General features: G+C 40.7%; 1 protein-coding gene across 2 annotated transcripts; it reads left to right on the top strand.

The window, feature by feature from the left end:
* The first annotated feature begins 420 nt into the window (after nt 1-420).
* On the top strand, nt 421-23,112 carry slc25a14 (solute carrier family 25 member 14). Of its 2 annotated transcripts, XM_034099414.2 has the most exons (9): nt 421-570; nt 1,677-1,781; nt 5,842-5,980; nt 8,050-8,144; nt 13,425-13,510; nt 14,411-14,506; nt 15,224-15,348; nt 17,174-17,387; nt 18,129-23,112. In XM_034099414.2, the coding sequence occupies exons 2-9, from the start codon at nt 1,718-1,720 to the stop codon at nt 18,168-18,170; spliced, it is 861 nt and encodes a 286-aa protein (XP_033955305.1). In that variant the 5' UTR covers nt 421-570; nt 1,677-1,717; the 3' UTR covers nt 18,171-23,112. The 2 variants fall into 2 exon arrangements, with proteins under 2 accessions (XP_033955305.1, XP_033955304.1); XM_034099413.2 differs by lacking the exon at nt 421-570 and having other exon boundaries at nt 1,549-1,781.
* Nucleotides 23,113-24,080: the final 968 nt, after the last annotated feature.

Genomic DNA, 24,080 nt, shown 5'->3' with positions numbered 1-24,080 from the left:
AGCAGATTCCAAACAATAAAAACATACATTTTCTTAAAAAGCCTCTGTGTCGTTTTTACAACATCTAATGTTTAACTATATATTTACAGAAGATAGGATTAAGATGTTTTTCATGTTATAGAAAGATTCTATTTACTTTCATCTTTGGTAAAATTACATAGGGACAAAACATTAACAAACCCATTACCGCTAGAAACTAACAAACTGTGTCTCCTCACAGCGCATGAGGTAGCAACAAGTGTATTCAAAATGTCTTGCAAAATACAAACTAGTTTTTTAGATTTGAAATTATTCCTAAAAAACCAGCAAAACAAATGGTTTTCCCACTACAGAATTATCCACACTACTCACTCAGCCCAGTAGGTGGCAGTAATTCACCTCTATGCTAGTTTGCCAATCGCAAATGAACACCGTAGAAGAAGAAGCTTGATTTGACATTAGCTGAAAATGAAAAGCTAACAGCAGACGATAAGTGTTCTGCTTGTAAAAGTCAAGCCACGTATACGTAGGCCTCTTTAGTCATGGGAAACCAAGTGGAATAGCCCTTTGCGGATTTTATCTACACTCCAGGTACGTGACATGTTCGCTTTATTCAACGGTAACTAGTTGCTAACTCGCTATCAAGCTGGCTGTTAATCTCCACAAGTGTTAGCCGAGAGACAGCCGGAGACAGTTTCAAACTAACCGTCAGAAACAGTTGTTACGACACTATTTTCATTTTTTACATTTTTAATCATTACTTAAATTGATGTGTTCTATCCTCCACACAAAAAGCAAATTAGAAAACACATTTGTCCCTGGTTTCCTACTTATTTAGGGTTAATAAAAACATCTTGCCATTTAGACCTTATTTTAATTGTATTCAATGTTTAAATCATTACTGAAAATAGTGTTTTAGATATTAACAATAAGGTAGGGTCTGTCTTGATCATATGTACAGAATATTTATATATATATTTATATATATATATATATATATGTTTTACTTTTTGTATTCAAGATATATGAACATCCTATTATTTGTATAAAATAAGTTCATAGTAGATATATAAAGCAATGAAACAATTGCATAAGTAAATAAAAAAGAGAAAATACATTTTCATATTTAAGATAAGATAAGATGAACCTTTATTAATGCCCGAGGGGAAATTCAGTTGTACAAAGCAGCAACAGGGTAAGCGTGAAAAAACAGGACATCAACGATTCACACATATTTCAGAATACATATTTGTTAAATGCACAATTTGTCAGTTTCGATTGACATTTTATTCATAATTTGTTTTAATGGTGGTACTATATTGTTTTAGTTCTTAGTTAAAATGTGGTTTGAAGTCAGCCCAAAATAACAATATACAACTAAATGTAATTATCGTGACACTGTTGCTGTCACAGACCAATCCCTGCCCTCCCCCGGCGCACCAGCCAATCGGATCACGTTATTCTTGATTGACAGCTCTAGCGGCCAATAGCAACCCGCACAACAAATATGACCGCTCTCTCCCCGGTGTTGGGCTCAGCGGGTATCTCTTTCCGGCGCAGTACGGTGGGGATGCTGATGCTGAGGAGCCTCGTTCATCTGTAGCATTATTAGAACTCATCGTGTATCGCCATGTTGTATTGTCTGAAGTTGCAGCACTGTGTTGACCTCTTTGTGGGCCTCCTGCTCTTGTTTTTAGCGAGTCTGCAGCAGGTGGAGGCAGAAGCTGAATCTGCAGAGATGTCCAACCTGAACTGGAAACCGTTCATCTACGGAGGAATGGCCTCGATTGTCGCAGAATTCGGTAGGCTACGTGATGGTGATGCACCACAACATGCAGATACTCACCGTCCTCTGTTATGCTGGTTTAAACGTTTGTTTTCCATGGCAGTGCATGTGCTATGCAAATAGTCCTTGCATTTATGTTTATTTGCAGGCATAGGAGAAACACACTTTAAAAATGTGTACGAACTGGTTTGGCTTTAGGCAAGGCAAGTTTATTTATATAGCCCCTTTCAACACAAGGCAATTCAAAGTGCTTTACAAAAATGAAAGACATTAATAAAATGGCATTTAAAAAGCAAAGATAATAAAATAAACATTACATGAATAACATGAATAAAAATACATGGATAAAAGTTACAGTGCAGTTTAAGATATGAACAGTTCAATTAAAAGCAGCGACAAAAAGAAAAGTCTTCTTGCTGGATTTAAAAGTAGTCAGAGTTGCAGCGGACCTGCAGGTTTCTGGGAGTTTGTTCCAGATGTTTGGAGCATAATAACTGAACGCTGCTTCTCCATGTTTAGTTCTGACTCTGGGGACAGAGAGCTGACCAGTCCCTGAAGACCTGAGAGATCTGGATGGTTCATCATTTAGCAGGAGGTCAGAAATGTATTTTGGGCCTAAACCATTCAGTGCTTTATAAACCAGCAGCAGTATTTAGAAATATATTCTTTGACACACAGGAAGCCAGTGTAAAGACTTCAGAACAGGAGTGATGTGATCCACTTTCTTAGTGTCAGTGAGGACTCGAGCAGCAGCGTTCTGAATCAGCTGCAGCTTCCTAATAGATGTTTTAGTGAGACCTGTGAAGACACCATTGCAGTAGTCCAGTCTACTGAAGATAAAAGCATGGACACGTGTTTCCAGATCCTGCTGTGACATTAGTCTTTCAATCCTAGATATGTTCTTTAGGTGATAGCAGGCTGATTTAGTAACTGTTTTAATGTGACTGTTGAAACTCAGGTCAGAGTCCATGACTACACCTAGACTTCTGGCTTTATCTGTTGTTTTGAACATTGCAGACTGAAGCTCAGCGCTAACTTTTATTATTAGGATGGTCTAGATTGACATCATGTACTAAGGTACTTTATCACAAACAAGGAATTTGCTTTGGTGTACAAGTCCATAACAATAAATGTCAAAGCAAGTATTGCATAAATCATGAAATGTATAGAAGTGAATCACAATTGAAGTGTTAAAATGAAAGTGTTGGGCAGCTCTTGAACACAGTATTTGTGATTCCCTGGTGCAAAACATTAAACAAATGAATGTTACTAACAACAAGATGCAAAAACGGGTACAAAACAAGCTAGCTACAGCAAAATATCAATAGAAAATATGAAGCCAATTATAGACAAATATAAGTAGTGTGAATATAAATACAGGCAGTGTGAATAAATGTAAATGCAATAAACAACAAAGGCAGTCTTAAGTTCCCAAAGCATATTCATGCAGCAAGTAAATAATGTGGCACACTTCAAAAAGACGGCAGAGCTCGACATTATAAATGGCCCGCTGGCCCGGAAGCACTATTTAGACACCCCGGCCAGCATAACGTACTTTCCACTTGCCCGCTCGGGCCGCTAAAAATATTGGTTTAAAAAAAAAAATATGTGTCCTGTGGTATTGGTATTTGGACTAGCAATGTTGTTAAATTGTTTCGCTTATTAACGCTACAACATAGCGTTTCGTGAGTCGGTTGTCGTTGTTGGGTGAAAAGCGAACCGCCAGCTTGATCAATGGAGTTGGCGTGCAGTGACGCATCCTAAAACCCTTTTATAATCTATCGATTAGATTTATGATTATAAAAAGTAGGGTAGACATCTGGAGATTATCCGGCTGAACAAAACGTGCATTTATCAAACAGGTTTTTTTCCACAGACCTGATTTCCAGCTATTTTCCAAAACCCTGTGGAGAAATCCCACTGCTTTCTGTGGAGGGAACCAGCAGCTTACTTCCTGGTTTCAGGACGCGTCACTGCACCTCTCAATATGATGCCAGTATAAACAAGGTCTTCTGTCGGCTCTGTACATCAATGCCGACCTATGCTGACAAGTAAGTGAAGAGTAGACAATATAAAGGTATTGGCTAGAGGGAAATGTCCCAGCAGTTTAGGATAATGAAGGATCTAATCTATAGCCATTACATGTCTAACTCCTGATGACAGGAAGGCAGAAAGCGCATTATACAAATAATAATACTCATAATAATAGCAGACATTTTTTAACAATGACCACAATATCATTATTTTAATAAACCAAATATGAGCAATTGAGGAAAATGAGGAAGAACTGATGATTCAAATGTTGTAGTACAAGTAGTAATGTAGTTAGTGCATAAATTACTATTGCAACAAATGTGTTAATTTTCTTCATTATTAGTCGATTTTTTTTGGACGAATGCTCCGGGCCAGTGGTTACAATGGTGGGGCCAGCGATAATACGAGTCCACCAGCCTGGAGGGCCAGTGGACTTGTACCCTTAATGTTTACCCCTGAGACATGAAGTGCACAGCGATGTTTTTGTTTTTTAAAGCTGCGTAAAGAGAGAATAGAATAATTGAATGTCATTATACTTGTACAATGAAAGAAAGCCTGCTTGTGCTGGAGTGTGTTTTTCCTCTACTGCTGTGCATTCTTACAAGCATGTTCTCCTTATTGGTGAGTGCTCCTTTGCAACTGAAGGCCATGGCAGTTCGTGTTCTATGCAAATAGCCATTTAAATCACTTGTATTTGCAGCCATAGGAAAACCCTGCATCAACATAAAGGTGAGCGATGTTAGCGCTGGTGGCAAAAAGGGAGCCAGAAACATATCAAGGGGGGGGGGGGGGGGGTTACCTTGGTTGCTGATTGGCTAATGGTTACACAAGCCAAAACATCGTTATGACATCATAAAGTGGCCAAAATCTGATCAGCTCATTTTCAGACAGGTTTTTATAGAAATGGATCAAAAAGAGAGAAAATCTTTGTTCCTGAAACTTTCAGAGTCTCTTTCCACAGAGGGGACACATGTTGATGTAGAAGAGACATGGAGAAGAGGGGACACATGTTGATGTAGAAGAGACATGGAGAAGAGGGGACACATGTTGATGTAGAGGAGACATGAAGAAGAGGGGACACATGTCGATGTTGAAGAGACATGAAGAAGAGGGGACACATGTCGATGTAGAAGAGACATGAAGAAGAGGGGACACATGTCGATGTAGAAGAGACGTGAAGAAGAAAGGACACATGTTGATGTAGAGGAGACATGAAGAAGAGGGGACACATGTTGATGTAGAGGAGACATGAAGAAGAGGGGACACATGTTGATGTAGAAGAGACATGAAGAAGAGGGGACACATGTTGATGTAGAAGAGACATGAAGAAGAGGGGACACATGTTGATGTAGAAGAGACATGAAGAAGAGGGGACACATGTTGATGTAGAAGAGACACGGAGAAGAGGGGACACATGTTGATGTAGAAGAGACATGGAGAAGAGGGGACACATGTTGATGTAGAAGAGAAATGGAGAAGAGGGGACACATGTTGATGTAGAAGAGACATGGAGAAGAGGGGACACATGTTGATGTAGAAGAGAAATGGAGAAGAGGGGACACATGTTGATGGAGAAGAGAAATGGAGAAGAGGGGACACATGTTGATGTAGAAGAGACACGGAGAAGAGGGGACACATGTTGATGTAGAAGAGACATGGAGAAGAGGGGACACATGTTGATGTAGAAGAGAAATGGAGAAGAGGGGACACATGTTGATGTAGAAGAGACACGGAGAAGAGGGGACACATGTTGATGTAGAAGAGACATGGAGAAGAGGGGACACATGCTGATGTAGAAGAGACACGGAGAAGAGGGGACACATGTTGATGTAGAAGAGACACGAAGAAGAGGGGACACATGTTGATGTAGAAGAGACATGAAGAAGAGGGACACATGTTGATGTAGAAGAGACATGAAGAAGAGGGGACACATGTTGATGTAGAAGAGACATGAAGAAGAGGATTTTGCATAATAAGTCACGTTTAAGTATTTCTATAAAGCTTTTTCTATATTAATTCGTCCTAATATTTGTAATCCTCAGGGACGTTTCCCATTGACCTGACTAAGACCCGGCTACAGGTCCAGGGTCAGTCTCAGTACACAGAGATTCGCTACAGAGGCATGTGCCACGCCCTCTTCAAGATCGGCAAAGAGGAAGGCCTAAAAGCGCTCTACTCCGGGTAAGAAGGACGCCTTCATCACGTTCATGTTTTGTAGGCTCTTTGTTGACACCCAGTTTGGCCATCCTGCTCAGTGAGGCACGGTCAGCGGGAAATAGGATGTTATGGTCGAAAGCAAGACTGTTTGACAATGTTACTATGGAGATGCTCTGCTGCCTTAATTAGGGAAACATCTTCTCCGTTACCCATAATCCCCTTTTTTTTGTACTGCCCTGACAATATAAAAATACTGAATATAAGTCACACACAGGTGGAGATGAATTCATTAGCTCTACTCCAAATACCTAGTTATAGGTAAGATGTATAAGAAATGTATGGGAAAGTATTTTTATGCAAGTTTAATATTGTTGTGTTGATGTAGAGAGGTATTAAACAAACCTAGGTATAGGGATGGGTACCGTTAAGGTTTTAACGGTACTACTACTTTTATCGATGCCGCTTATCGGTCCGGTCCTTTAACGGTACTCGTATCGGTTCTTTTGGAGAGAAAAAAAAGGTAAACTAATTGTGAACAAAACTAACATTGCTTTTATTTAAATTAAATACATAATATTTCACATCAAAAGAAACAACAATGTTTTAACAAATCGTATTAAATAATGTGATGACAGAATAGCTGAAACTTTAACAAACTAAATAACTCAGTTTCCTCTAATCATTAACCCATGTTTGTATAATGTAGTTAGCTCCGTGTGTCGCTGCTAGCACCTGACGTGGAGACGAAAGAGAGAGTTTGTGTGTGTGTGTGTGTGTGTGTGTGTGTGTGTGTGTGTGTGTGTGTGTGTGTGTGTGTGTGTGTGTGTGTGTGTGTGTGTGTGTGTGTGTGTGTGTGTGTGTGTGTGTGTGTGTGTGTGTGTGTGTGTGTGTGTGTGTGTGTGTGTGTGTGTGTGTGTGTGTGTGTGTGTGTGTGTGTGTGTGTGTGTGTGTGTGTGTGTGTGTGTGTGTGTGTGTGGTGTGTGTGTGTGTGTGTGTGTGTGTGTGTGTGTGTGTGTGTGTGTGTGTGTGTGTGTGTGTGTGTGTGTGTGTGTGGCAATAATACATATGACATATATGTTTTAGATGTCTCCAGTACCGATAAAAAGACCGATAACGTCGGAGCTTAGCGGTACCACGGTCTTTAATAATTCAGCCCCGGGGCTCGGTACCCACCCCTACCTCGGTAGTGATAAAGCATTAACTGCATTACGGGGGTTCTGTCAGCCCAACATGGATCCTCCCCGCACATCGGCTCTGTGCCACTTTAGCAGACGGCTCCTCATCGGCTAAACGAAACTCATGAAATGGGTTTAAGGGCGAATTCTTAGCAAAGACATCAGGATTTCGGCAGACTCTTAATACCACGATGTCTTGCTGTTCCCGGGGAGCGACTCCTTTCAGTTGAGCTCAATGTGCTGTAAAGTCAATCTGGTTACTTGTTATTGCTACACGCCATACCGATGGAAACAGATGTGCAGGAAAAGGCTTTGTGCGCAGAGCCGTTACGCTTTGTGGCTGAACTGTGATACGGCTTTGAAAGAGGAAATGCATATTTAATTTTGAAAGCGGGAGCTTCGCTTTGACTTTAAAAGATGTGGGGAATGATTCAAGTGCTAATATTACATCCCTCCCTTGATTTCACTCTACTCAATACGACTGAAATGTATTTGATTTGCATCCTAAGTCACATGAACACTGTTATCAGAATCAGAACACTTTTCTTAGTCCCACAGAGGGGACATGTACGTTGTTACAGCAGAAAAAGAGCCACAGACAGCAGCTTAATGTTACATGCATTAAAAAGTATTAAAGTAAAAAAGAAAGTTGATATAATACAAATTTACAAAATACACATCCTGTAACAGTTCTTAGGATTTAGCAGCCAGGTATATATTGCACAGTCATTAACGGCATCTATATATACATTGCACATAGTTGGTTGGGATTTAACAGCAGGGGGTGTTATAGTCTGTGTTGTGGTGTGTGTGTGTGGGGGGGGGGGTAAATGAGAAGCACTGCCTGTTCTTCTGAACTGGTCGTTAGTTGGCCTCCAGGGTAAAGAGAAATGAACATGTTTCCCCTCATCTTTGCAGGATTTCTCCAGCTCTGTTGAGACAAGCCTCTTACGGGACGATCAAGATCGGGACCTACAACTCTCTGAAGAGGCTGTTTGTCACTCATCCTGAAGGTGAGGGTTCACTGCCTCTTCTTACAAAACTCTCTTCCAATCGTTTATCATAAGGCTAAAACATTTCAATGTATATTTTTGTATTATCTTTAAAGGTGGGGTATGTAATTCACTTCAGAAACTCTTTTTGTTATATTCCATGGAATGCTCTTAACATCCCAAATACATAAGAAATACGTGTAATCATGTGTGCAGAACATCTTAATTGAAAGTGGTAAAGCGTGCCGTTGTAGAAGTTGAAGCATCTCCAGGGTGTCCGGCCGCAGGGTCTTAAAAAGTATTAAAGGGCATTTTCCAAGGTATTACATTCTGTATCTTGTTTTCAATAAGTATCTAAATGGTCCAGAGAGGTTGTGTTCCACAGTCTGCCTGAATGTAGTCATGGCGTAGGTGTGCAGTGTGGTTCTGTGGAGTTTATTGATGGCATCCCGTTGGGTTTGACGTCATCTGAACAGGACATCGCACGCTCACTGCTTGATAGCGCGAAGGTCCGTTTACGCCGGTTGCTAAGCAACATCGTTTTGGGGAAATGCAAGTCTGCGTCCAAACGGTTGGAAGATAAGGAGGAAGGACAATCAATACTGTATATAGTCAATGTGAGGTAAAGTGTGTCGCCAAGGTAACCGGTTAGAACTCCAAGTGGCGATGAGGTCTTAACATGTATGGAAAGTTAAAAAGTTAAGTTAAAGTTCCAAAAATACTTAAGGATCCAAAAATACTTAAAGTTCCAAAAATACCGTAAATTCCAAAAATACTTAAAGTTCCAAATATACTTAAAGATCCAAAAATACCGTAAAATCCAAAAATACTTAAAGTTCCAAAAATACTTAAATATCCAAAAATACTTAAAGTTCCAAAAATACTTAAAGTTCCAAAAATACCGCAAATGGTTGGAAGATAAGGAGGAAGGACAATCAATACTGTATATAGTCAATGTGAGGTAAAGTGTGTCGCCAAGGTAACCGGTTAGAACTCCAAGTGGCGATGAGGTCTTAACATGTATGGAAAGTTAAAAAGTTAAGTTAAAGTTCCAAAAATACTTAAGGATCCAAAAATACTTAAAGTTCCAAAAATACCGTAAATTCCAAAAATACTTAAAGTTCCAAATATACTTAAAGATCCAAAAATACCGTAAAATCCAAAAATACTTAAAGTTCCAAAAATACTTAAATATCCAAAAATACTTAAAGTTCCAAAAATACTTAAAGTTCCAAAAATACCGCAAATGGTTGGAAGATAAGGAGGAAGGACAATCAATACTGTATATAGTCAATGTGAGGTAAAGTGTGTCGCCAAGGTAACCGGTTAAAACTCCAAGTGGTGATGAGGTCTTCAAATGTATGGAAAGCGTCTTAAAAGGTCTTCCATGTGACTTCAGGACTCCTGCTTAGACCCTGATTTTGCAGATATGTTCCAAATTGTCTGGTTCATTTATAAAGAAAATCTGTAACATACACTTTGGTTTTCCACCGAGCTTATTGTTTTATAATCAAAAATCCTATTAACTTTAGGGTCAGCTTTCAAAATGCGTCATGTCCCCCGCAGCAGTAATACTGCATGTGCCTTAAAGCTGTACGCTACTCATCCACTAAAAACAAAGGGTTTTATGCGTCGTGACGACCTGTGTTGAAGCGCTGTGCACAGACTGGGTGTGTTAACCTGCCAGCACTCATTTGCAAGCTAAATAAGAGACAAAGAGCTTCCAGTAAGGAGGGGAGTGATGGAGAGGGAATGGTGGAGACAGAAAGAGAAGTGGGGGGGGGGGGGGTGTACAGCAGCTGTAAGTGCTTCCCCCCCCTCCTGTCCAACATCCATCTCATATACAGCACACAATTCAATATTACATTTAAAATTCAAAAAAAAAACTGTTCAGCTTGAAGCTTTAAATCAGTCACTGTTGAACTGTTATTGTATATTAAATAAATTATAGGATATAAAAAACGTTTTTAAATTGTGTTTTCCAGCTCCAAAGCTGTACGGAGCATCGTCTGTGGCACTACCTTTTTTGATGTAGGTCAAAATATACTCGATGTGATTTAACTTTATTTACACTACACATGATTTAAAATGTGGTTACAGGAAAGGGAACATGTGGAAGATATGGACTTGTACAAATGAAATATACTTCACTTGAGGGATAAAAATAGTTACAGCCCTATATATGAGAATCTTTACTGTGGAGTTTTGGGTTTCCTCGAATAACAGCTTCATAATCCGCAGAATTAGATTTACTGCCATTTACTTGCATTAATAAACTCAAGACATTTAAATATACAAAAACTAAATAGAAAATAGGATAGCTGTGCCGTTTTTAGAAGTTGTAGCATTGTGCAGACATTTGCAAAATTGTCCAATAAATCTGAAGAATACAAAAGTATAAGAATTGTCAGTTTCTTAAGTGCCGTAAACCACGCACTTACCAGGGTTCCCGCGGGGTCTTTGGTGATTTAGGAGATCTTAAAAATGATGGGATTTGAAAGGTACTTCTGTGTTTCGATCACGTCTAAATGTGTTTCGGGGGAAATGTCCGGGCTGCAAAGTAACCAGTACGGTAACAGCCTTTCAGTTCCCCCCAGAAGATCGCTCTCGTCACACACACACACACACACACACACACACACACACACACACACAGAGACACACACACACACACACACACACACACACACACAGTTAGGCAGTTCTTTTTTTCTGGTTTTTGTCTAACACGCTAACACACTTCTGTGTGCCGTCATCGTTCTCATGTGGAACGTGAATACAGTTACTTTGTAAGTCATTATGGGACGTAGTTCTTCTTTCATAGCAATTTTCCTTCATGCTTTCTTGCCGTGAAATAGGTCTTAAATTCTATTCAAAGTGGTCTTAAAAAGTCTTACATTTGAGTTGGTGAAACCTGCGGGAAGCCTGACTTACTTGTCCCATAACAACCGTCACCGCGTGCACGAGAAGGACACATTGTAAACAATAACAGGCTCAGTTGAGTTGCTCTGACCTCATCCTCTCTGCAGAGACATTTATCAAAGATTGTCCGGCGCCATTGAGACTGACAGGAAGTCGGGGACTCGGCTCCGTCTCTTCCTATATGACCTCCGTCTGCTTTCTTTATTTGACATTTCACATTGACTCGTTCCTTCTTTATACGACTCCTCTTTTCACAGTCTCTATCCCAACCCCCCCACCCCTCTTCCTTCCACTTGGCCCTCTGCTCCTTTCAATATTTATGACCAATTGGATTACATCAGACAGATACAATTAATAATAGAGTAGATCAAGGTAGGAGAATAAAATAATAACCACTCCTTTATACTCCTTTATAAAGCGCCTTTCACGGGACCCAAGGTCGCTGTGCATGGTGGACAGACGAAACAACACAGACAAAAGGGGACCTATCATGCCAAATGCATTTTTAAATGTCTTTTATACATCAACATGTCAGGGTTTCCGCTAGGATTTTTTCTCGCCGGTCAAATGTCCGGGCAGAATTTATTTTACCGGACTAATTTGAAACTTACCGGTCATATTTCAATAATAATAATAGTTGTGTCGCAGAGTTTCCGTTAGCAGGTAATTACCGGACTATGAGCAGATATGCTTCAGTTTAAAACTCAGTTCACGGGGCTCATTTTTATATTGCTTCAGTTTATAATCGTAACAGATCGAAAAATTCTGATTCATTTTTCAATAAATGATTCCACAAACAACAAACAACATCATTATTACATTCAAACAAACTACTTGTAGTAGATAACGTACATTATTCAGAAGTTTACATCAACTTTGAATAATAACACAGGAGAAACGGATCCTCTCTTTCCCTCCCTCTCTCTCTCTCCCTCCCTCCCTCTCTCTCCTGACAGCCCGTCAGTTTCTCATGCAGCTCCTGCAGCTCGCTAAACAGAGGGCGGGGCTTCAGGTGATCATGCAGAGCTGCGTGTCTCGGTCAGACTCAGCAGCTGATCTGATCTCTCTCTCGCTCCGGTTACACTTCACTCGCGTTTATGTCCATATCGATCAGATCCAGCTCTCCTGATCGGCCTTTATAGAGAGCACCGATCAAACTATTAAGAGGGAATATCGGCCGATAATGACCGGCGGCCGATCGATCGGAGCCTCCCTAATTATTACCAGACATTTTGACCGTCAGGTTTTGAATTTACCGGTTTTTTATAAATTTGACCAGCTAAAAACCGGTAATTACCGGCTAACGGAAACCCTGCAACACGTGTCCCCGGTGTGTCGGGGAACTCACGCAGCGTCAGAAAATAAACCCTCTCTCTTTTCCTCCGTACCCAAATCTCTAAAAACGGGGAACAACGGAGCTGATCCAGATTTGCGTCCGATATGACGTAACATCTGAAATGTGGACCCACGGCCCAATCAGAAAGTTGCTATCAGAAACAATGCCCGACTGTTTTGGACGTAATATGGTCGGTGTTTACGTTAGCATCGCTAACACTCAGAGCTAACCTGTACTGGAGAGCATGTGTGTGAAGAAGCAGGAAGTAGAAAGGAACTCACCTTGTGGTGTAACCGGCAAGAGAGAAAGCCTTTGAGCTCCAGACTGTTTCAGATCCTTGATAATCCATGATATGGCGTTTCATCACGGCAGCATTTAGTTTAGACGGTAGCTGCCGGGCCCCGCATGAGCTCAGACCCCTCCTTTATTATGTTTTTAAAGCTTTATACCCAAAATCAGCACTTTTGAAACAGGAAGTGAAATAGAGGGATATGAGGCATGGCTAGAATGATCTGTTTGGTATTTTGAGCAAACTTAATTTTATATATTTTGATATATCTGAGACCTGTGCTATTGCCTAAAAATAGCATGATAGGTGACCTTTAACATACGGCTGGTGTCATTATAGTCTTTCGCATGCAGTTTAATCAAAGTATTGATTTTAGTGGCGTTATACATTTGTCCTGCTGCTCAGCTTTTTCAAATATCTGCACCAATGAACCCGAGCAAAATGTGCTTTCACTGAACAATAATGAATCTTAATGTTATGTGAACATTAGGGTTGATTTAAGGGGGATTGGGAAGTCGAGTGTTTTACATTACTTCACCTTTTTAATGTGTGTGTCTTGTTAAAAAACAACGCCCTTTTTTTGTTTCCGCTTCATGTTTACCTTCCCCCTCTTCCTCGCTGGTTTAAGTGTTTGTTTTGATGCAGGTTTAGGTTTGCCGTGTTGGGATCTAACGCCACAAAAACTGGGCAGCGTCCGCTCAGATATTTGGGTTTCTGTGTAAATGAATATCATTTCTTGTCTCTGTCCTGCCAGATGAGACGATGATCATCAACGTTTTCTGTGGCGTCGTGTCCGGAGTGCTGTCCTCGTCTCTGGCAAACCCCACTGACGTCCTCAAGGTGATTAATAACATTTTCTGGACACGTTTGTTGCTGTGTTCACTCCAAAAAGCAAAGTGAATGTTCAACGGTTTGCCTTATTGTTTGTATGATTACTTTACTGCAGCGGTATGAACTAAATATCACTCAAATTGATTGATTTCATTGCAAAAAACAGATCAGAAAGTTGCCGAATTAACTGCACCATGATGCAGAGTTATTAAATGTACTCCATTATATTTTTTTATTTTGAATGTCAACTGCTGCCTGAACTTTATGATATCCTTTTACACAAATAAAGAGTATTTCACCATATTCGTGGATAAAAATAAATATAACCACCACTTCATTTGTGTCCCATCGATGTTGAAACGAAACCTAAACTCTTGTAAGATTTAAAGCAAAGTTCTGTAAAAATGATTAGTAAATCACCAAGAAGGTTTTTTCATCTACCGTACTTTTCGGACTATAAAGCGCACCTGCATATAAGCCGCAGCAGCTACATTGTCCGTCTGTCTTGCTCTCGTTCTGTCTCTCGGTTCCACTTTGACTTTGGCGCGCTACCTGTCTCACTCTTTTCCTGCCTCCAGCTTTTCCTGCTGGAGCCCGCCGCTTAAAGGTGGCGGGCGCGGACCGGTCCTAGAGCCCGTAGAGTTAAAGGTGGTTAATTTTACCTGTAAAATCCATAGATTTAGGAGGTTCCCTAGTGGCCGTTAGCTGTACACAACAAATGGGGGGGAAAAGTCGGGGCTTATAGTCCGAAAAGTACGGTACTTAATGTCTAAAATATTTCAATTAATTAAAATAATCCAATGGCTTCCTCCCTACTGCTATCTACCGTCATACTCCGTAAACCACTGAGGGAAGTGCTGGGTTGAAAGTGATGGTGTAAACATATTTGTGTGTCTGTTTTTGTTCCAGATCAGGATGCAGGCGCAGGGCAGTCTGCTCCAGGGCAGCATGATGTCCAACTTCATGAACATCTACCAGGCAGAGGGCACCAGAGGCCTGTGGAGAGTGAGTGTGTGTGTGTGTGTGTGAGAGAGTGAGTGTGAAGGAGTAGAGGGTACTGTGTTGTGGGATGCAGCCGAAAAATCGCCACATTTCTGATGCTGAAAACGCTTTTTCTAATATTTTACATGGAAAAAAACCAATAGGAGATTTTCTATGACTAATTGATGCAGGCCTTCTGTTTTCCAAGATAACGCCCCATTCATTCTTTGCGAGAAATTAATTAAAAAATATATATGGTAATGTTCACAACGTGTTTTCATTGCCCCCCCAGTAGCCAACAAATCTGTTATTTCTATTGTAAGAAATACCCATACTTTAGGTACATTTTAACATCTTGATAACGGGACTTAAATCACACTGTACATTTTACTTTTATATTCAATCTAATATTTAATAATCCTATTTTTGCACAATTAATGTAAATATAATATCCTGCTTATATTTTCTTACTGTAAATTTGTATTTCCAAATATTTTTCTACTTTTTTAATGCTATTTTATTTATATTCGAGACGTTTACATTTTGGATTGTTTATTTCTAGTCTTTTAATGTCTCTAATGTTCAATGCCATGTCTTTGTATGCTGCTGCAACGCAAACATTTCCCAAATTGTACTTCTTATCTTATCTTATACAAATTGAATTCTCCAAAATGATCTTATATGTTGTTTAATTGTGTGACAGTAACATTTATTTCCTGTGTCGCCTCTCCTCCCCCTCAGGGTGTCATCCCCACGGCGCAGCGAGCGGCCATCGTAGTCGGGGTGGAGCTTCCTGTCTACGACATCACGAAGAAGCACCTCCTCAAGTCTGGCGCCATGGGAGACACCATTCTGACACACTTTATGTACGTTTATTAATTGTTTAACAGCTCGGGGATGGCGACCCTTTATAATCACACAGATATTGCAATAATAAGCCGTATCATATAGACCAGGGGTGTCCAAACTCCATTTTGAATCGGCCCTCAGCTAATTAAAAAAATGGAATATGGCCCATAAATGAAACTTCTGCTCGTCTTATATTGTACTTCTTAAATATAAATGTAAACATATATTACACAGTAGTATTCATGAGTTTAATAATGGCGCATTTCCACTGCAGGGCCTCGCTCGGCTTAGTACGGCTAGGCCTCGTTAGGCTCACTTTATGCTGCGTTTCCATTACAGCTTAGGAACTGGGGCAGTAACTATAGTAACGCAGTGTAGGCGGAGCCGTGACGTCATCTTCAATGAGAGCCCCAGAAAAACAACACAGCCGTTAGCTGTTAGCCCTCAGAGCTCACAGCTCCTCATATCTGTTCAGAAACTAGACAGAAGTTAAACAAGTACAAACCACAGACTGTCTGTGTCATGGAGAATACAGTCGCTGGTTTATTCATGTCTGTAGGCCGTTGTTGTGAGTGTGGACGGTCGGAGCATATACTACGTTAGCTTAGCCGATCTCCATTCAGAAAACATGCATTTTAAAAGGTGTTTCTCTGCCGTCTGTCTGCAGACTTGTCAAAGCATTAATTCATGGTTGTTACTAACCGGTATCAGTATGTTGTTACTTCGGCATCATTTTGAAACGTGTGTTACAATTAAATCACGGTCAAATATGTTCATTTTGTTGTAGTTGCCAGCGATTCTCTCTCTAGTTTAGCATACTCTGCCCGGTGGTTGGCCCGCGAAGAACCTGGATTTTGGAGAGCCAGAAAACTGTGAAAAAATACCCGCTAGCCAGAACTACCCCAAGTGGAAACGCAACCAAAAATGGGCCGGGCCCGGCACGCTTAAACCGCGCTCCGTGCTGTAGTGGAAATGGGCCATAAGACCACTTTTCAAATAAATCCAGTGAATTAAAGTTGGAAACATTTTCTAACATATCTTAGTTGATAAGGAAAAAAGCCCAATAACAAGCTTGAAATACACCCTTCCTATTTCTCCTTATTATAATCAATCTGAAGCTTCTGTTTCACGGGATTTGATTGATTTTGACTTATAACTGAACTTATGAGACACTATACCTCTCGTGAGCGGCCCAGCCCTTTGTATGTTTTTCTGTATGTGGCCCTCGGTGAAAGAAGTTTGGACCCCCCTGATATAAACCTAATTGCCACTCGTTTTCTCAGTACTTTTTAGGCAGAATAGATTTTATTTTTACAGGGTATCTGCGGGGTCTTAAAAAGTATTAAAAGTTGACATTTTGTAGCTTGTTTTCAATAAGTCTATGAATGGTCCAGAGAGGTTGTGTTCTACAGTGTGCCTGAATGTAGTCATGGCGTAGGTGTGTAGTGTGATTCTGTGGAGTTTATTGATGGCATCCCGTTGGGTTTGACGTCATCTGAACAGGACATCGCGCGCTCACTGCTTGATAGCGTGCGAAGGTCCAATTACGCCGGTTGCTAAGCAACATCGTTATGGGGAAATGCAAGTCTGCGTCCAAATGGTTGGAAGATAAGGAGGAAGGACAATCAATACTGTGTATAGTCAATGTGAGGTAAAGTGTGTCGCCAAGGTAACCGGTTAAAACTCCAAGTGGCGATGAGGTCTTAAAATGTATGGAAAGGGTCTTAAAAAGGGTCTCGAAAGGTCTTACATCTGACTTCAGGATTCCTGCATAGACCCTGTTTTATGAAACTCCTCCGTTGGTCCTCTTTAACCTTGTGTAATTTCTGGTTGTGTGTACAGTGCGAGTTTCACGTGTGGCCTGGCGGGGGCGCTGGCCTCCAACCCCGTGGACGTGGTTCGGACCCGAATGATGAACCAGCGAGTTTCGTCGGGAGCCCCGATGTACAAAGGCACTCTGGACGGACTGATGCTGACGTGGAAGAACGAGGGCTTCTTCGCCCTCTATAAGGGCTTCTGGCCCAACTGGCTGCGGCTCGGGCCCTGGAACATCATCGTATCCTTAAAACAAGTTTAATCAGAGCAGGGGAAACACGGAAAGGATTTCTGGGATATAATTTTGGAGACGGTAGAGGTTTAATCCCAAAAGTTAAGTGGCGAAGAAATACGGGGAACTTTGTTTTACAATGTCCAATTCCATAAAAATAAATGAAATATAGGGTCTGAAATATTTAAAAGGTGTTGATAGCCGGGGACGGGCACAGACATTTTGTGGAGGGTAGAGAGAGCATCGGAACTTCGCCGTTTAATCTCCTAACCTGATATTTTTATTTTGTATTCAATCAATATATTTTTGGAAAGGGAAACTGTGCCCAAACAGCGGTAGATATATATTCATTTAAGAAAAAAGAAAAGGGGGGGGGGAAGGGCACTTTCTCTGGAGGAACAAAAAGGGCAGGTGCTCAAGCCCACTTTGATGTCTGTGTGCACGTGCCTGCTGATAGCCATCTCTTTTTTACAAGAATGCCCTTACTCAAGTACATAAAAAATCAATATAAGCATAGATAAAAACAAATGTTGAAAAGTTGTTTTGTCAGTCCAACAGATATTCACTTAAAAAGGCGGGAAAAAATGATTCTCCCTTTTTTGAAAGACTTAACAAATATTTCAAAATAGTTGCTCATTATCTTTTTAGTCCAGAGTTATTAGCATTAGTCGAGGTTGCTCATATTTCAGAGCTTATTTCACTGTTGTGATTAGGAGTCCTGAAACGTTCCTTAACTCACTTCTCTCTCAGTTCTTCATCACCTTCGAGCAGCTGAAGACGCTGCCGTTTTAAGTGACAGGAAGTGGGACTGGCTCTGTTTAGACTGTGTCGGGCAGAAGTGTGAGCACGGCAGCACCTGCAGGTTGACCACACTGTACACTACAGTACGACACTACTCATCTGCCCATCAAACGCGCATCCAAATCTTATGTTCTGTTTTTGCAATGTGTTTAATTTATTCGCACTGGTTCTGTTTTTAAGGAGTGTGATGTATCGCTCTCATCCTCCTTCGGCACTCCCCAGGCAGCTAAGAGTTGGAGAAGATTGAAATATGGAAGACTAGGTTTTTGGTTTTTTAGTTTAACACTGTGGAAAAGGTGAGAGGAAGCCGTTCTTAAAAAAAACAGGACTTTTTGTTTTTTGTTTGTGGAGGAAAAATAATGTGAAATTAAAATGGGAACATGGTATGTGCATGGAAAGCGTGCCATGGCCATTTCTACTGATCATAATTCCATTGTTGAGGTCTGCTAGAATAGATTTACATTGTTCAATGTTCCAGACTCACATTGGTTTCTCACAGCATCTCTGTATAGCATGTGTATTCACTCTCTGTCCGACACGGCTTGTTGGAGCTCCTGCCCCCCCCCCCCTCCCTGTGAGCCCACTGTGCTCTGATTGGTCAGCTCGCCCACTCTGTTCTGATGAGTCCACCACCGTTACAGCGGAACATCAGTGTGTTACAATGGCGTTTGTTAGCAACCAGGAAATGACACCAGTAATGACAAACGGATGAGAATGCTGCGTGGGGTCTGGGTGCCGTGGGGTCTGGGTGCCGTGGGGTCTGGGTGCCGTGGGGTCTGGGTGCCGTGTTGGCGGGACGTTGCACGGCTCGCTGCTGTGAGGAGCGGACAGTGTGAGCTGGCTTACTGGTGTTGTTTCCTGGTTGCTGCGTGAGGTCTGCGAGACTCAGCCTGAGCACACACACACTCACAGCCAGGCTATATGTGTGCTCAGGCTGAGTTCCGCGGAGCCGCTGCGTCACTAAAATCAGTAGGGCTGTACCCGAATATTCGGTCGTTGGCCTACTATTCGGTTTTCAATTTCGTTATTCGGATATTCGCTGCGCCAAATTGAATTTATTGAAATCCCCAATATCAACGTAAGAGCTTGTGCCTCTTCGGGGGGTGCTAACACGTAACCATAAACGTTATCGTTTACTTTCTCCGTCTTTATAATGTTGATATTACTTTTTCTCCATTAATCTCCGTCACGTTGTTTCCATAGCAACAACAACTTCCTGTCAACAGCGCTAACTCTCCTTCAAAATAAAAGTATGTCTATACAAAATAGGAAGCCAAGCCAAATTACACTTAAGACATATACAACTGCAACGAAAGTAACAAACACAATGCGATATCCTCTTCAATTTCAAAGAACACAAATTGGGTTACATTAACAAATAACTATAAAACAACAATACTGTAGAATAACAAAATGAATGCCTTGAATAAACCGAAATACACGCGTTGAAGCGCGTGTCGAATATCCGCTGCTGGTTAATACCGAATATCCGGAGCCCGGAGAATTGTATTCGGGACTGCCCTAAAGATCTCCACTAGACATGGACGGCTGAAGGCTAACTCGGCTTGTTTCTGTGGTAGCTTCACATCCAGATGTACGATGACTCAACTATTACATCTGGAAACCAGTAAAGATGTGTGTGGATTTAAACCGGGAGAAGGTTCATGTCGGAGAACGCTGGCTGTGTGGTAAACATGTGGGATAATGTAGGAACACAACGAAACGATAATAGATCAAATCGTTTTAGACTTTTTAATAATGAAATGTTACACAGTATACTTTTAAGGAGCATCGAAGGTTTTACTTGAAACAATCTGAAAACCTGAACCAAAGCCTCAAAAGACCACTTATTATTATTTCACAACCAAATTAATTTGTGTTGCTCAGTTCGAGAAGTACTCTCGCATTCTTCTGCTGTATTGGAAGCTAATTTCATTCCATTTCCATTCCGTTCCACATTTAGTTTCAAGCCGAACCTCTTGGCTGAAAAGCCTCATCATTCGGGATTGATAAGATATTTGTGAATCACGTTCTCAAAGAAACTTCAACTACTTGAAACAAACCAAATGCATTTAAACAACGTGTATTTGTTATTCTTTATGTGGATCCAAAACTAATACACATTTGTTTGACTTGCGCAGTACAGGAGTGCAGCTTTTTCTTTCACTCAACCAGCACTACTGAACTTTTTAAAGTCATATTTAAGTACTTTTGTTTTTATTTTGGCAACTGTTGGTTATGCTCTGTTTCAGGTTGCCGGTGGGATTTATTTTCTGTGGCTTTAAAGCGTGTTATCCAATGGGAGAAGTTCTTTTTTAACGGTATTTTAATGTATTTTTTATAATACGTAGAAGGGGGGAGAAGGGTGATATTCAGGTCACTTCAAAATTGTTAATAGACATGAAAAAAAAGGTTATTTTCCGAGATCAAATCCTACATTTAAGAGGAAAAATCAGAACTTAACTTTGGTTAGTCGCTAAATTATGAGAAAACGTATCGTTTTTTGTCTAGTTCGATCCAATAAGTGTCGAAATGTCTTGAGATTGATAAAGAGCCAATCAGATGTTGGAGCCAGTGGACTTTTCAGTATATTGTACTTTTTGTTGATTATGTAATGCTTTTACTTTCCTTTGACTCACTATCTACACTTTCTCTTCCGACATTCTTCATAAATCTGCTCGTGACTTTAAATGTGTCTTTATTTATTTTTCCTGGCTATAGCCGTTTTTCTCTGTCTGATGTCAAACAACAACAGCAATCTCTGGAGCGGCACGAGGACGAGAACGCGAAAGGACCGCAATCGTTATCCAAAAAGTCTTCCGTCCACACCATAGACTGGTCCGCACGCAACAAGCACCAGAAACGTGTCCGTTCACACGAGACCGCTCGAAAGCGCTGGAGACGCTGTAGTACATATGCCGGGCCTGTAAGTGGCGCTGTAGTCTGCCACAAAAGCAGCGAAGAAGACTTCCCGCATGGTTGCCATGGTTGCCCTTCTGTTTATTCTCTGCTGTAAATCTCTCCGGTAGTCCACCAGCAGATGAAAAACACCCACCTCTCCGCCTCTTCCAATCGACGAGGGGACCGTGCGGCAGAGTTTCAGATATTGATTATTTTCCGCCGGTCAACATGTCCGTTAAAGTTTAAATCTTCCGGACAAAATTAGAAAAGTGCCGGTCAGAGGTCTTCTTTGTTATTTATTGAGCTTTAAAACAAATTGATAACGACTCTATGTAATAATAAATGGAGTTGTTATCAATTTGTTTTCATCTCATCTCAAACCTTTATTTATCCAGGTGTATCCCGTTGAGATCATTGATCTCTTTTTCAAGGGAGACCTGCGCAAGAAGTTCCACATGAAACATAAAAACATAAACAACAACAAAAGGACATTTTACAGCATCATTACAGGGATTACTCCATAACTATCCACATGAGCAGGTACCAACAGCTTCCGATTGAGTAGCATCCAACCCAGCTTTAAAAACATGTCGTGGCACCAGATTGCTCAATTTCCAATTCAATTGCAGACTGTTCCAAGACAGGAAATATTTTAAAGCTCAATAAATAACAGAAGACCTCTGACCTCTCTTTTCCTCCCCCTCTTCTGACAGCCCAGCAGCTGATCTCTGAGCGGGAGAGGCGGGGCTATTGCTTCAACGTTATCAGGAAATGATCGTGTAGGCGTAGAAACGGAGCCGTTTGGCCCCCCAGAGCGTTCCGATGCAGATCTACCCACCTTGGGACCCGTTATCGTTTTCTGCGTTTCCATGTCGGCCTCGTGTGGCCGAACCGTCTATATCAGGGGTGTCGAACTCAACTTCATCACGGGCCACATTAACATTCAAAGGGCCGGTTGTAACTATATAAATATACAAATATAATATATATATAATGTATTATATTACATGATTGCCTCTGAATTTGATTATTATCGGATAGGATAATAACTTAGTAATTAACTACGTCTGAAAGCAGAAGTCCAGGGCAAATAATTGCAAGTCTCTTCAGTGCACATGTCACAAAACGAGATGCATTGTGGGACATGTAGTTTATGGGCAACCTGCTTCTGTAAAGTGGCATGTAACCGTATAATAAACATATTATATTCTTTGCAAGCTCTTGCGGGGCCCCTGGTCTATATGATAGTGAACTGTAGCGGATACGACCGTTATTGTCCTCGTGTGGCCCGGCCTTTACACGTGATTACATAAAAAACAAATCGGCCATTCATTTTAGATGTTGGCCTCATTCCTCTTGATCACATTAAGTTTTGAAAAATAGATTTTTTTCAATGACTTCTAAATTATTTCTGACTTTAAAGACCAAAATGCATCCTGAACTCCAGAAGGGTTTTAAACAGTGATTCTATCAACATGCCTAGAGGCTTACCGAGTCCTTTTTTATTCTGCTGTCATAAATACTTTTTATTTATTAGAAAACCTGTGACAAGAGGAGAAACTCTATTTGTATATTTCCATTTATTTGCACTTTTTCATTTTCTGGAGTGGCGTTGGTCAGTGACGTCAACACAGCTGGAGAGCGTTTAGTTGTGACAGCAGGAGACTCTTCGATCAGTGTCTGGAGTTTTCGGACAGGCGACGAATGTCTCCTTAGCCTTTCTGCCTCCTGTGGATGTTTGAGCCGGCCTGGATGTCTTTCTGCACCACTTAGGATTCTGTGCCATCCCGACTTGTTTGAACAATGGTGTGTGTGTTTGCCGTCTGTCCCCTTCACGCTTGTTCACGGGATGAATTTCGATGGTGGAGGTTTTAAGTTATTTTCTTTGACTGAATGGGTCCGGCTTTATATTCAATGTTCATTCAAATTAAAGATATGCTGTGATTGTTTCTGTATCAGTTTGTGGTGTCTTGCTCATTCATTCGAGCTGGTACAATACCTTTTCTTGATTAAAAAAAACATTTCAATCGTGTCTTCAGTGTGATGTCTTCGTGTCACCACCGGGTAGCGCTGTTGCATCTAAGAAAGATGTTTGTTTTTACCTAAATTAGACTGAATAAATATATAAATAAAGCTGACATATTATGTCTTTGGGTACCACTAAAGGAATCTATAAATACTTTATTATTGATTAAGAATATGAGGTGTTCCCACCAGACACAGATCAGATAAACAGGAACAAAAATTGTATTATTAGAGTATGACCTTTTTTATTTTCATAAGTATAAGTAAACATTACATTGCAAAGAGACATAACACACAACAGTTTAACACATTAACACTTATTAAATCATAGCTTACTGGATAATATCGACTAAATATATTTCGTAGAGTTATTAGTAATTATCAAACAAGGCATTGCGTTAAACAACCTCATAAAGAAGCCGATTACAGCTTAAAGCTAATTTCCTTCTGCAGTGAATTATTGTTCACGGCTTTTCTTTCTAGCTGAAATAACCAACAATAACCCGGTTCGAATCCGGCCCCCCTCCCCTGGCTCAACTCCAAAAACTCTTAAAAAACATTGGGAACATCTGCAGGCCCCAGATCAGTGGTGTCCCAAACCGTGGCCCGTTGTCAATTTTGAATTGACCCTCCGCAACTTCTAAAAGTATAATGTAAAATGGCCCCGAATGAAACGTGTGCTTGTCTTACATTGTACTTCTTAAATATACATGTAAACATATATTACACACATAGGATTCACGTGTTAATAAACCCACTTTTTTAATACATACATTCAATTCAAGTAAAAAAATAAATAAATCTTAATTAATAAAGAAACGACCAATAACTTATTTGCATAGTAAGCTTGAAATATGCCCTTCATATTTCCCCTCATTATAATCAATCCGAGGGATGAGTTGCCAACACTTTGCACTCAAATAAATGAAACCCTACGGAGAGATGTGATGGCTGTTTCTCAAAGCGTTTTCAACA

Source organism: Pseudochaenichthys georgianus, chromosome 14 (genome assembly GCF_902827115.2).
Source record: "Pseudochaenichthys georgianus chromosome 14, fPseGeo1.2, whole genome shotgun sequence".
Lineage (NCBI taxonomy): Eukaryota > Metazoa > Chordata > Actinopteri > Perciformes > Channichthyidae > Pseudochaenichthys > Pseudochaenichthys georgianus.
Note: the sequence above shows the minus strand (reverse complement) of the source record. Positions and strands in the feature narration are given on the sequence as shown.

What these genes read in the sequence shown, in the direction of transcription:
- slc25a14 (XM_034099413.2), top strand. Translation starts at nt 1,610, where the DNA reads ATGTTGTATTGTCTGAAGTTGCAGCACTGTGTTGACCTCTTTGTGGGC. An exon ending in GTTTGTCACTCATCCTGAAG is followed by an intron (nt 8,145 to 13,424) that starts GTGAGGGTTCAC and finishes CTGTCCTGCCAG; the next exon opens with ATGAGACGATGATCATCAAC. An exon ending in ACCATTCTGACACACTTTAT is followed by an intron (nt 15,349 to 17,173) that starts GTACGTTTATTA and finishes TTGTGTGTACAG; the next exon opens with TGCGAGTTTCACGTGTGGCC.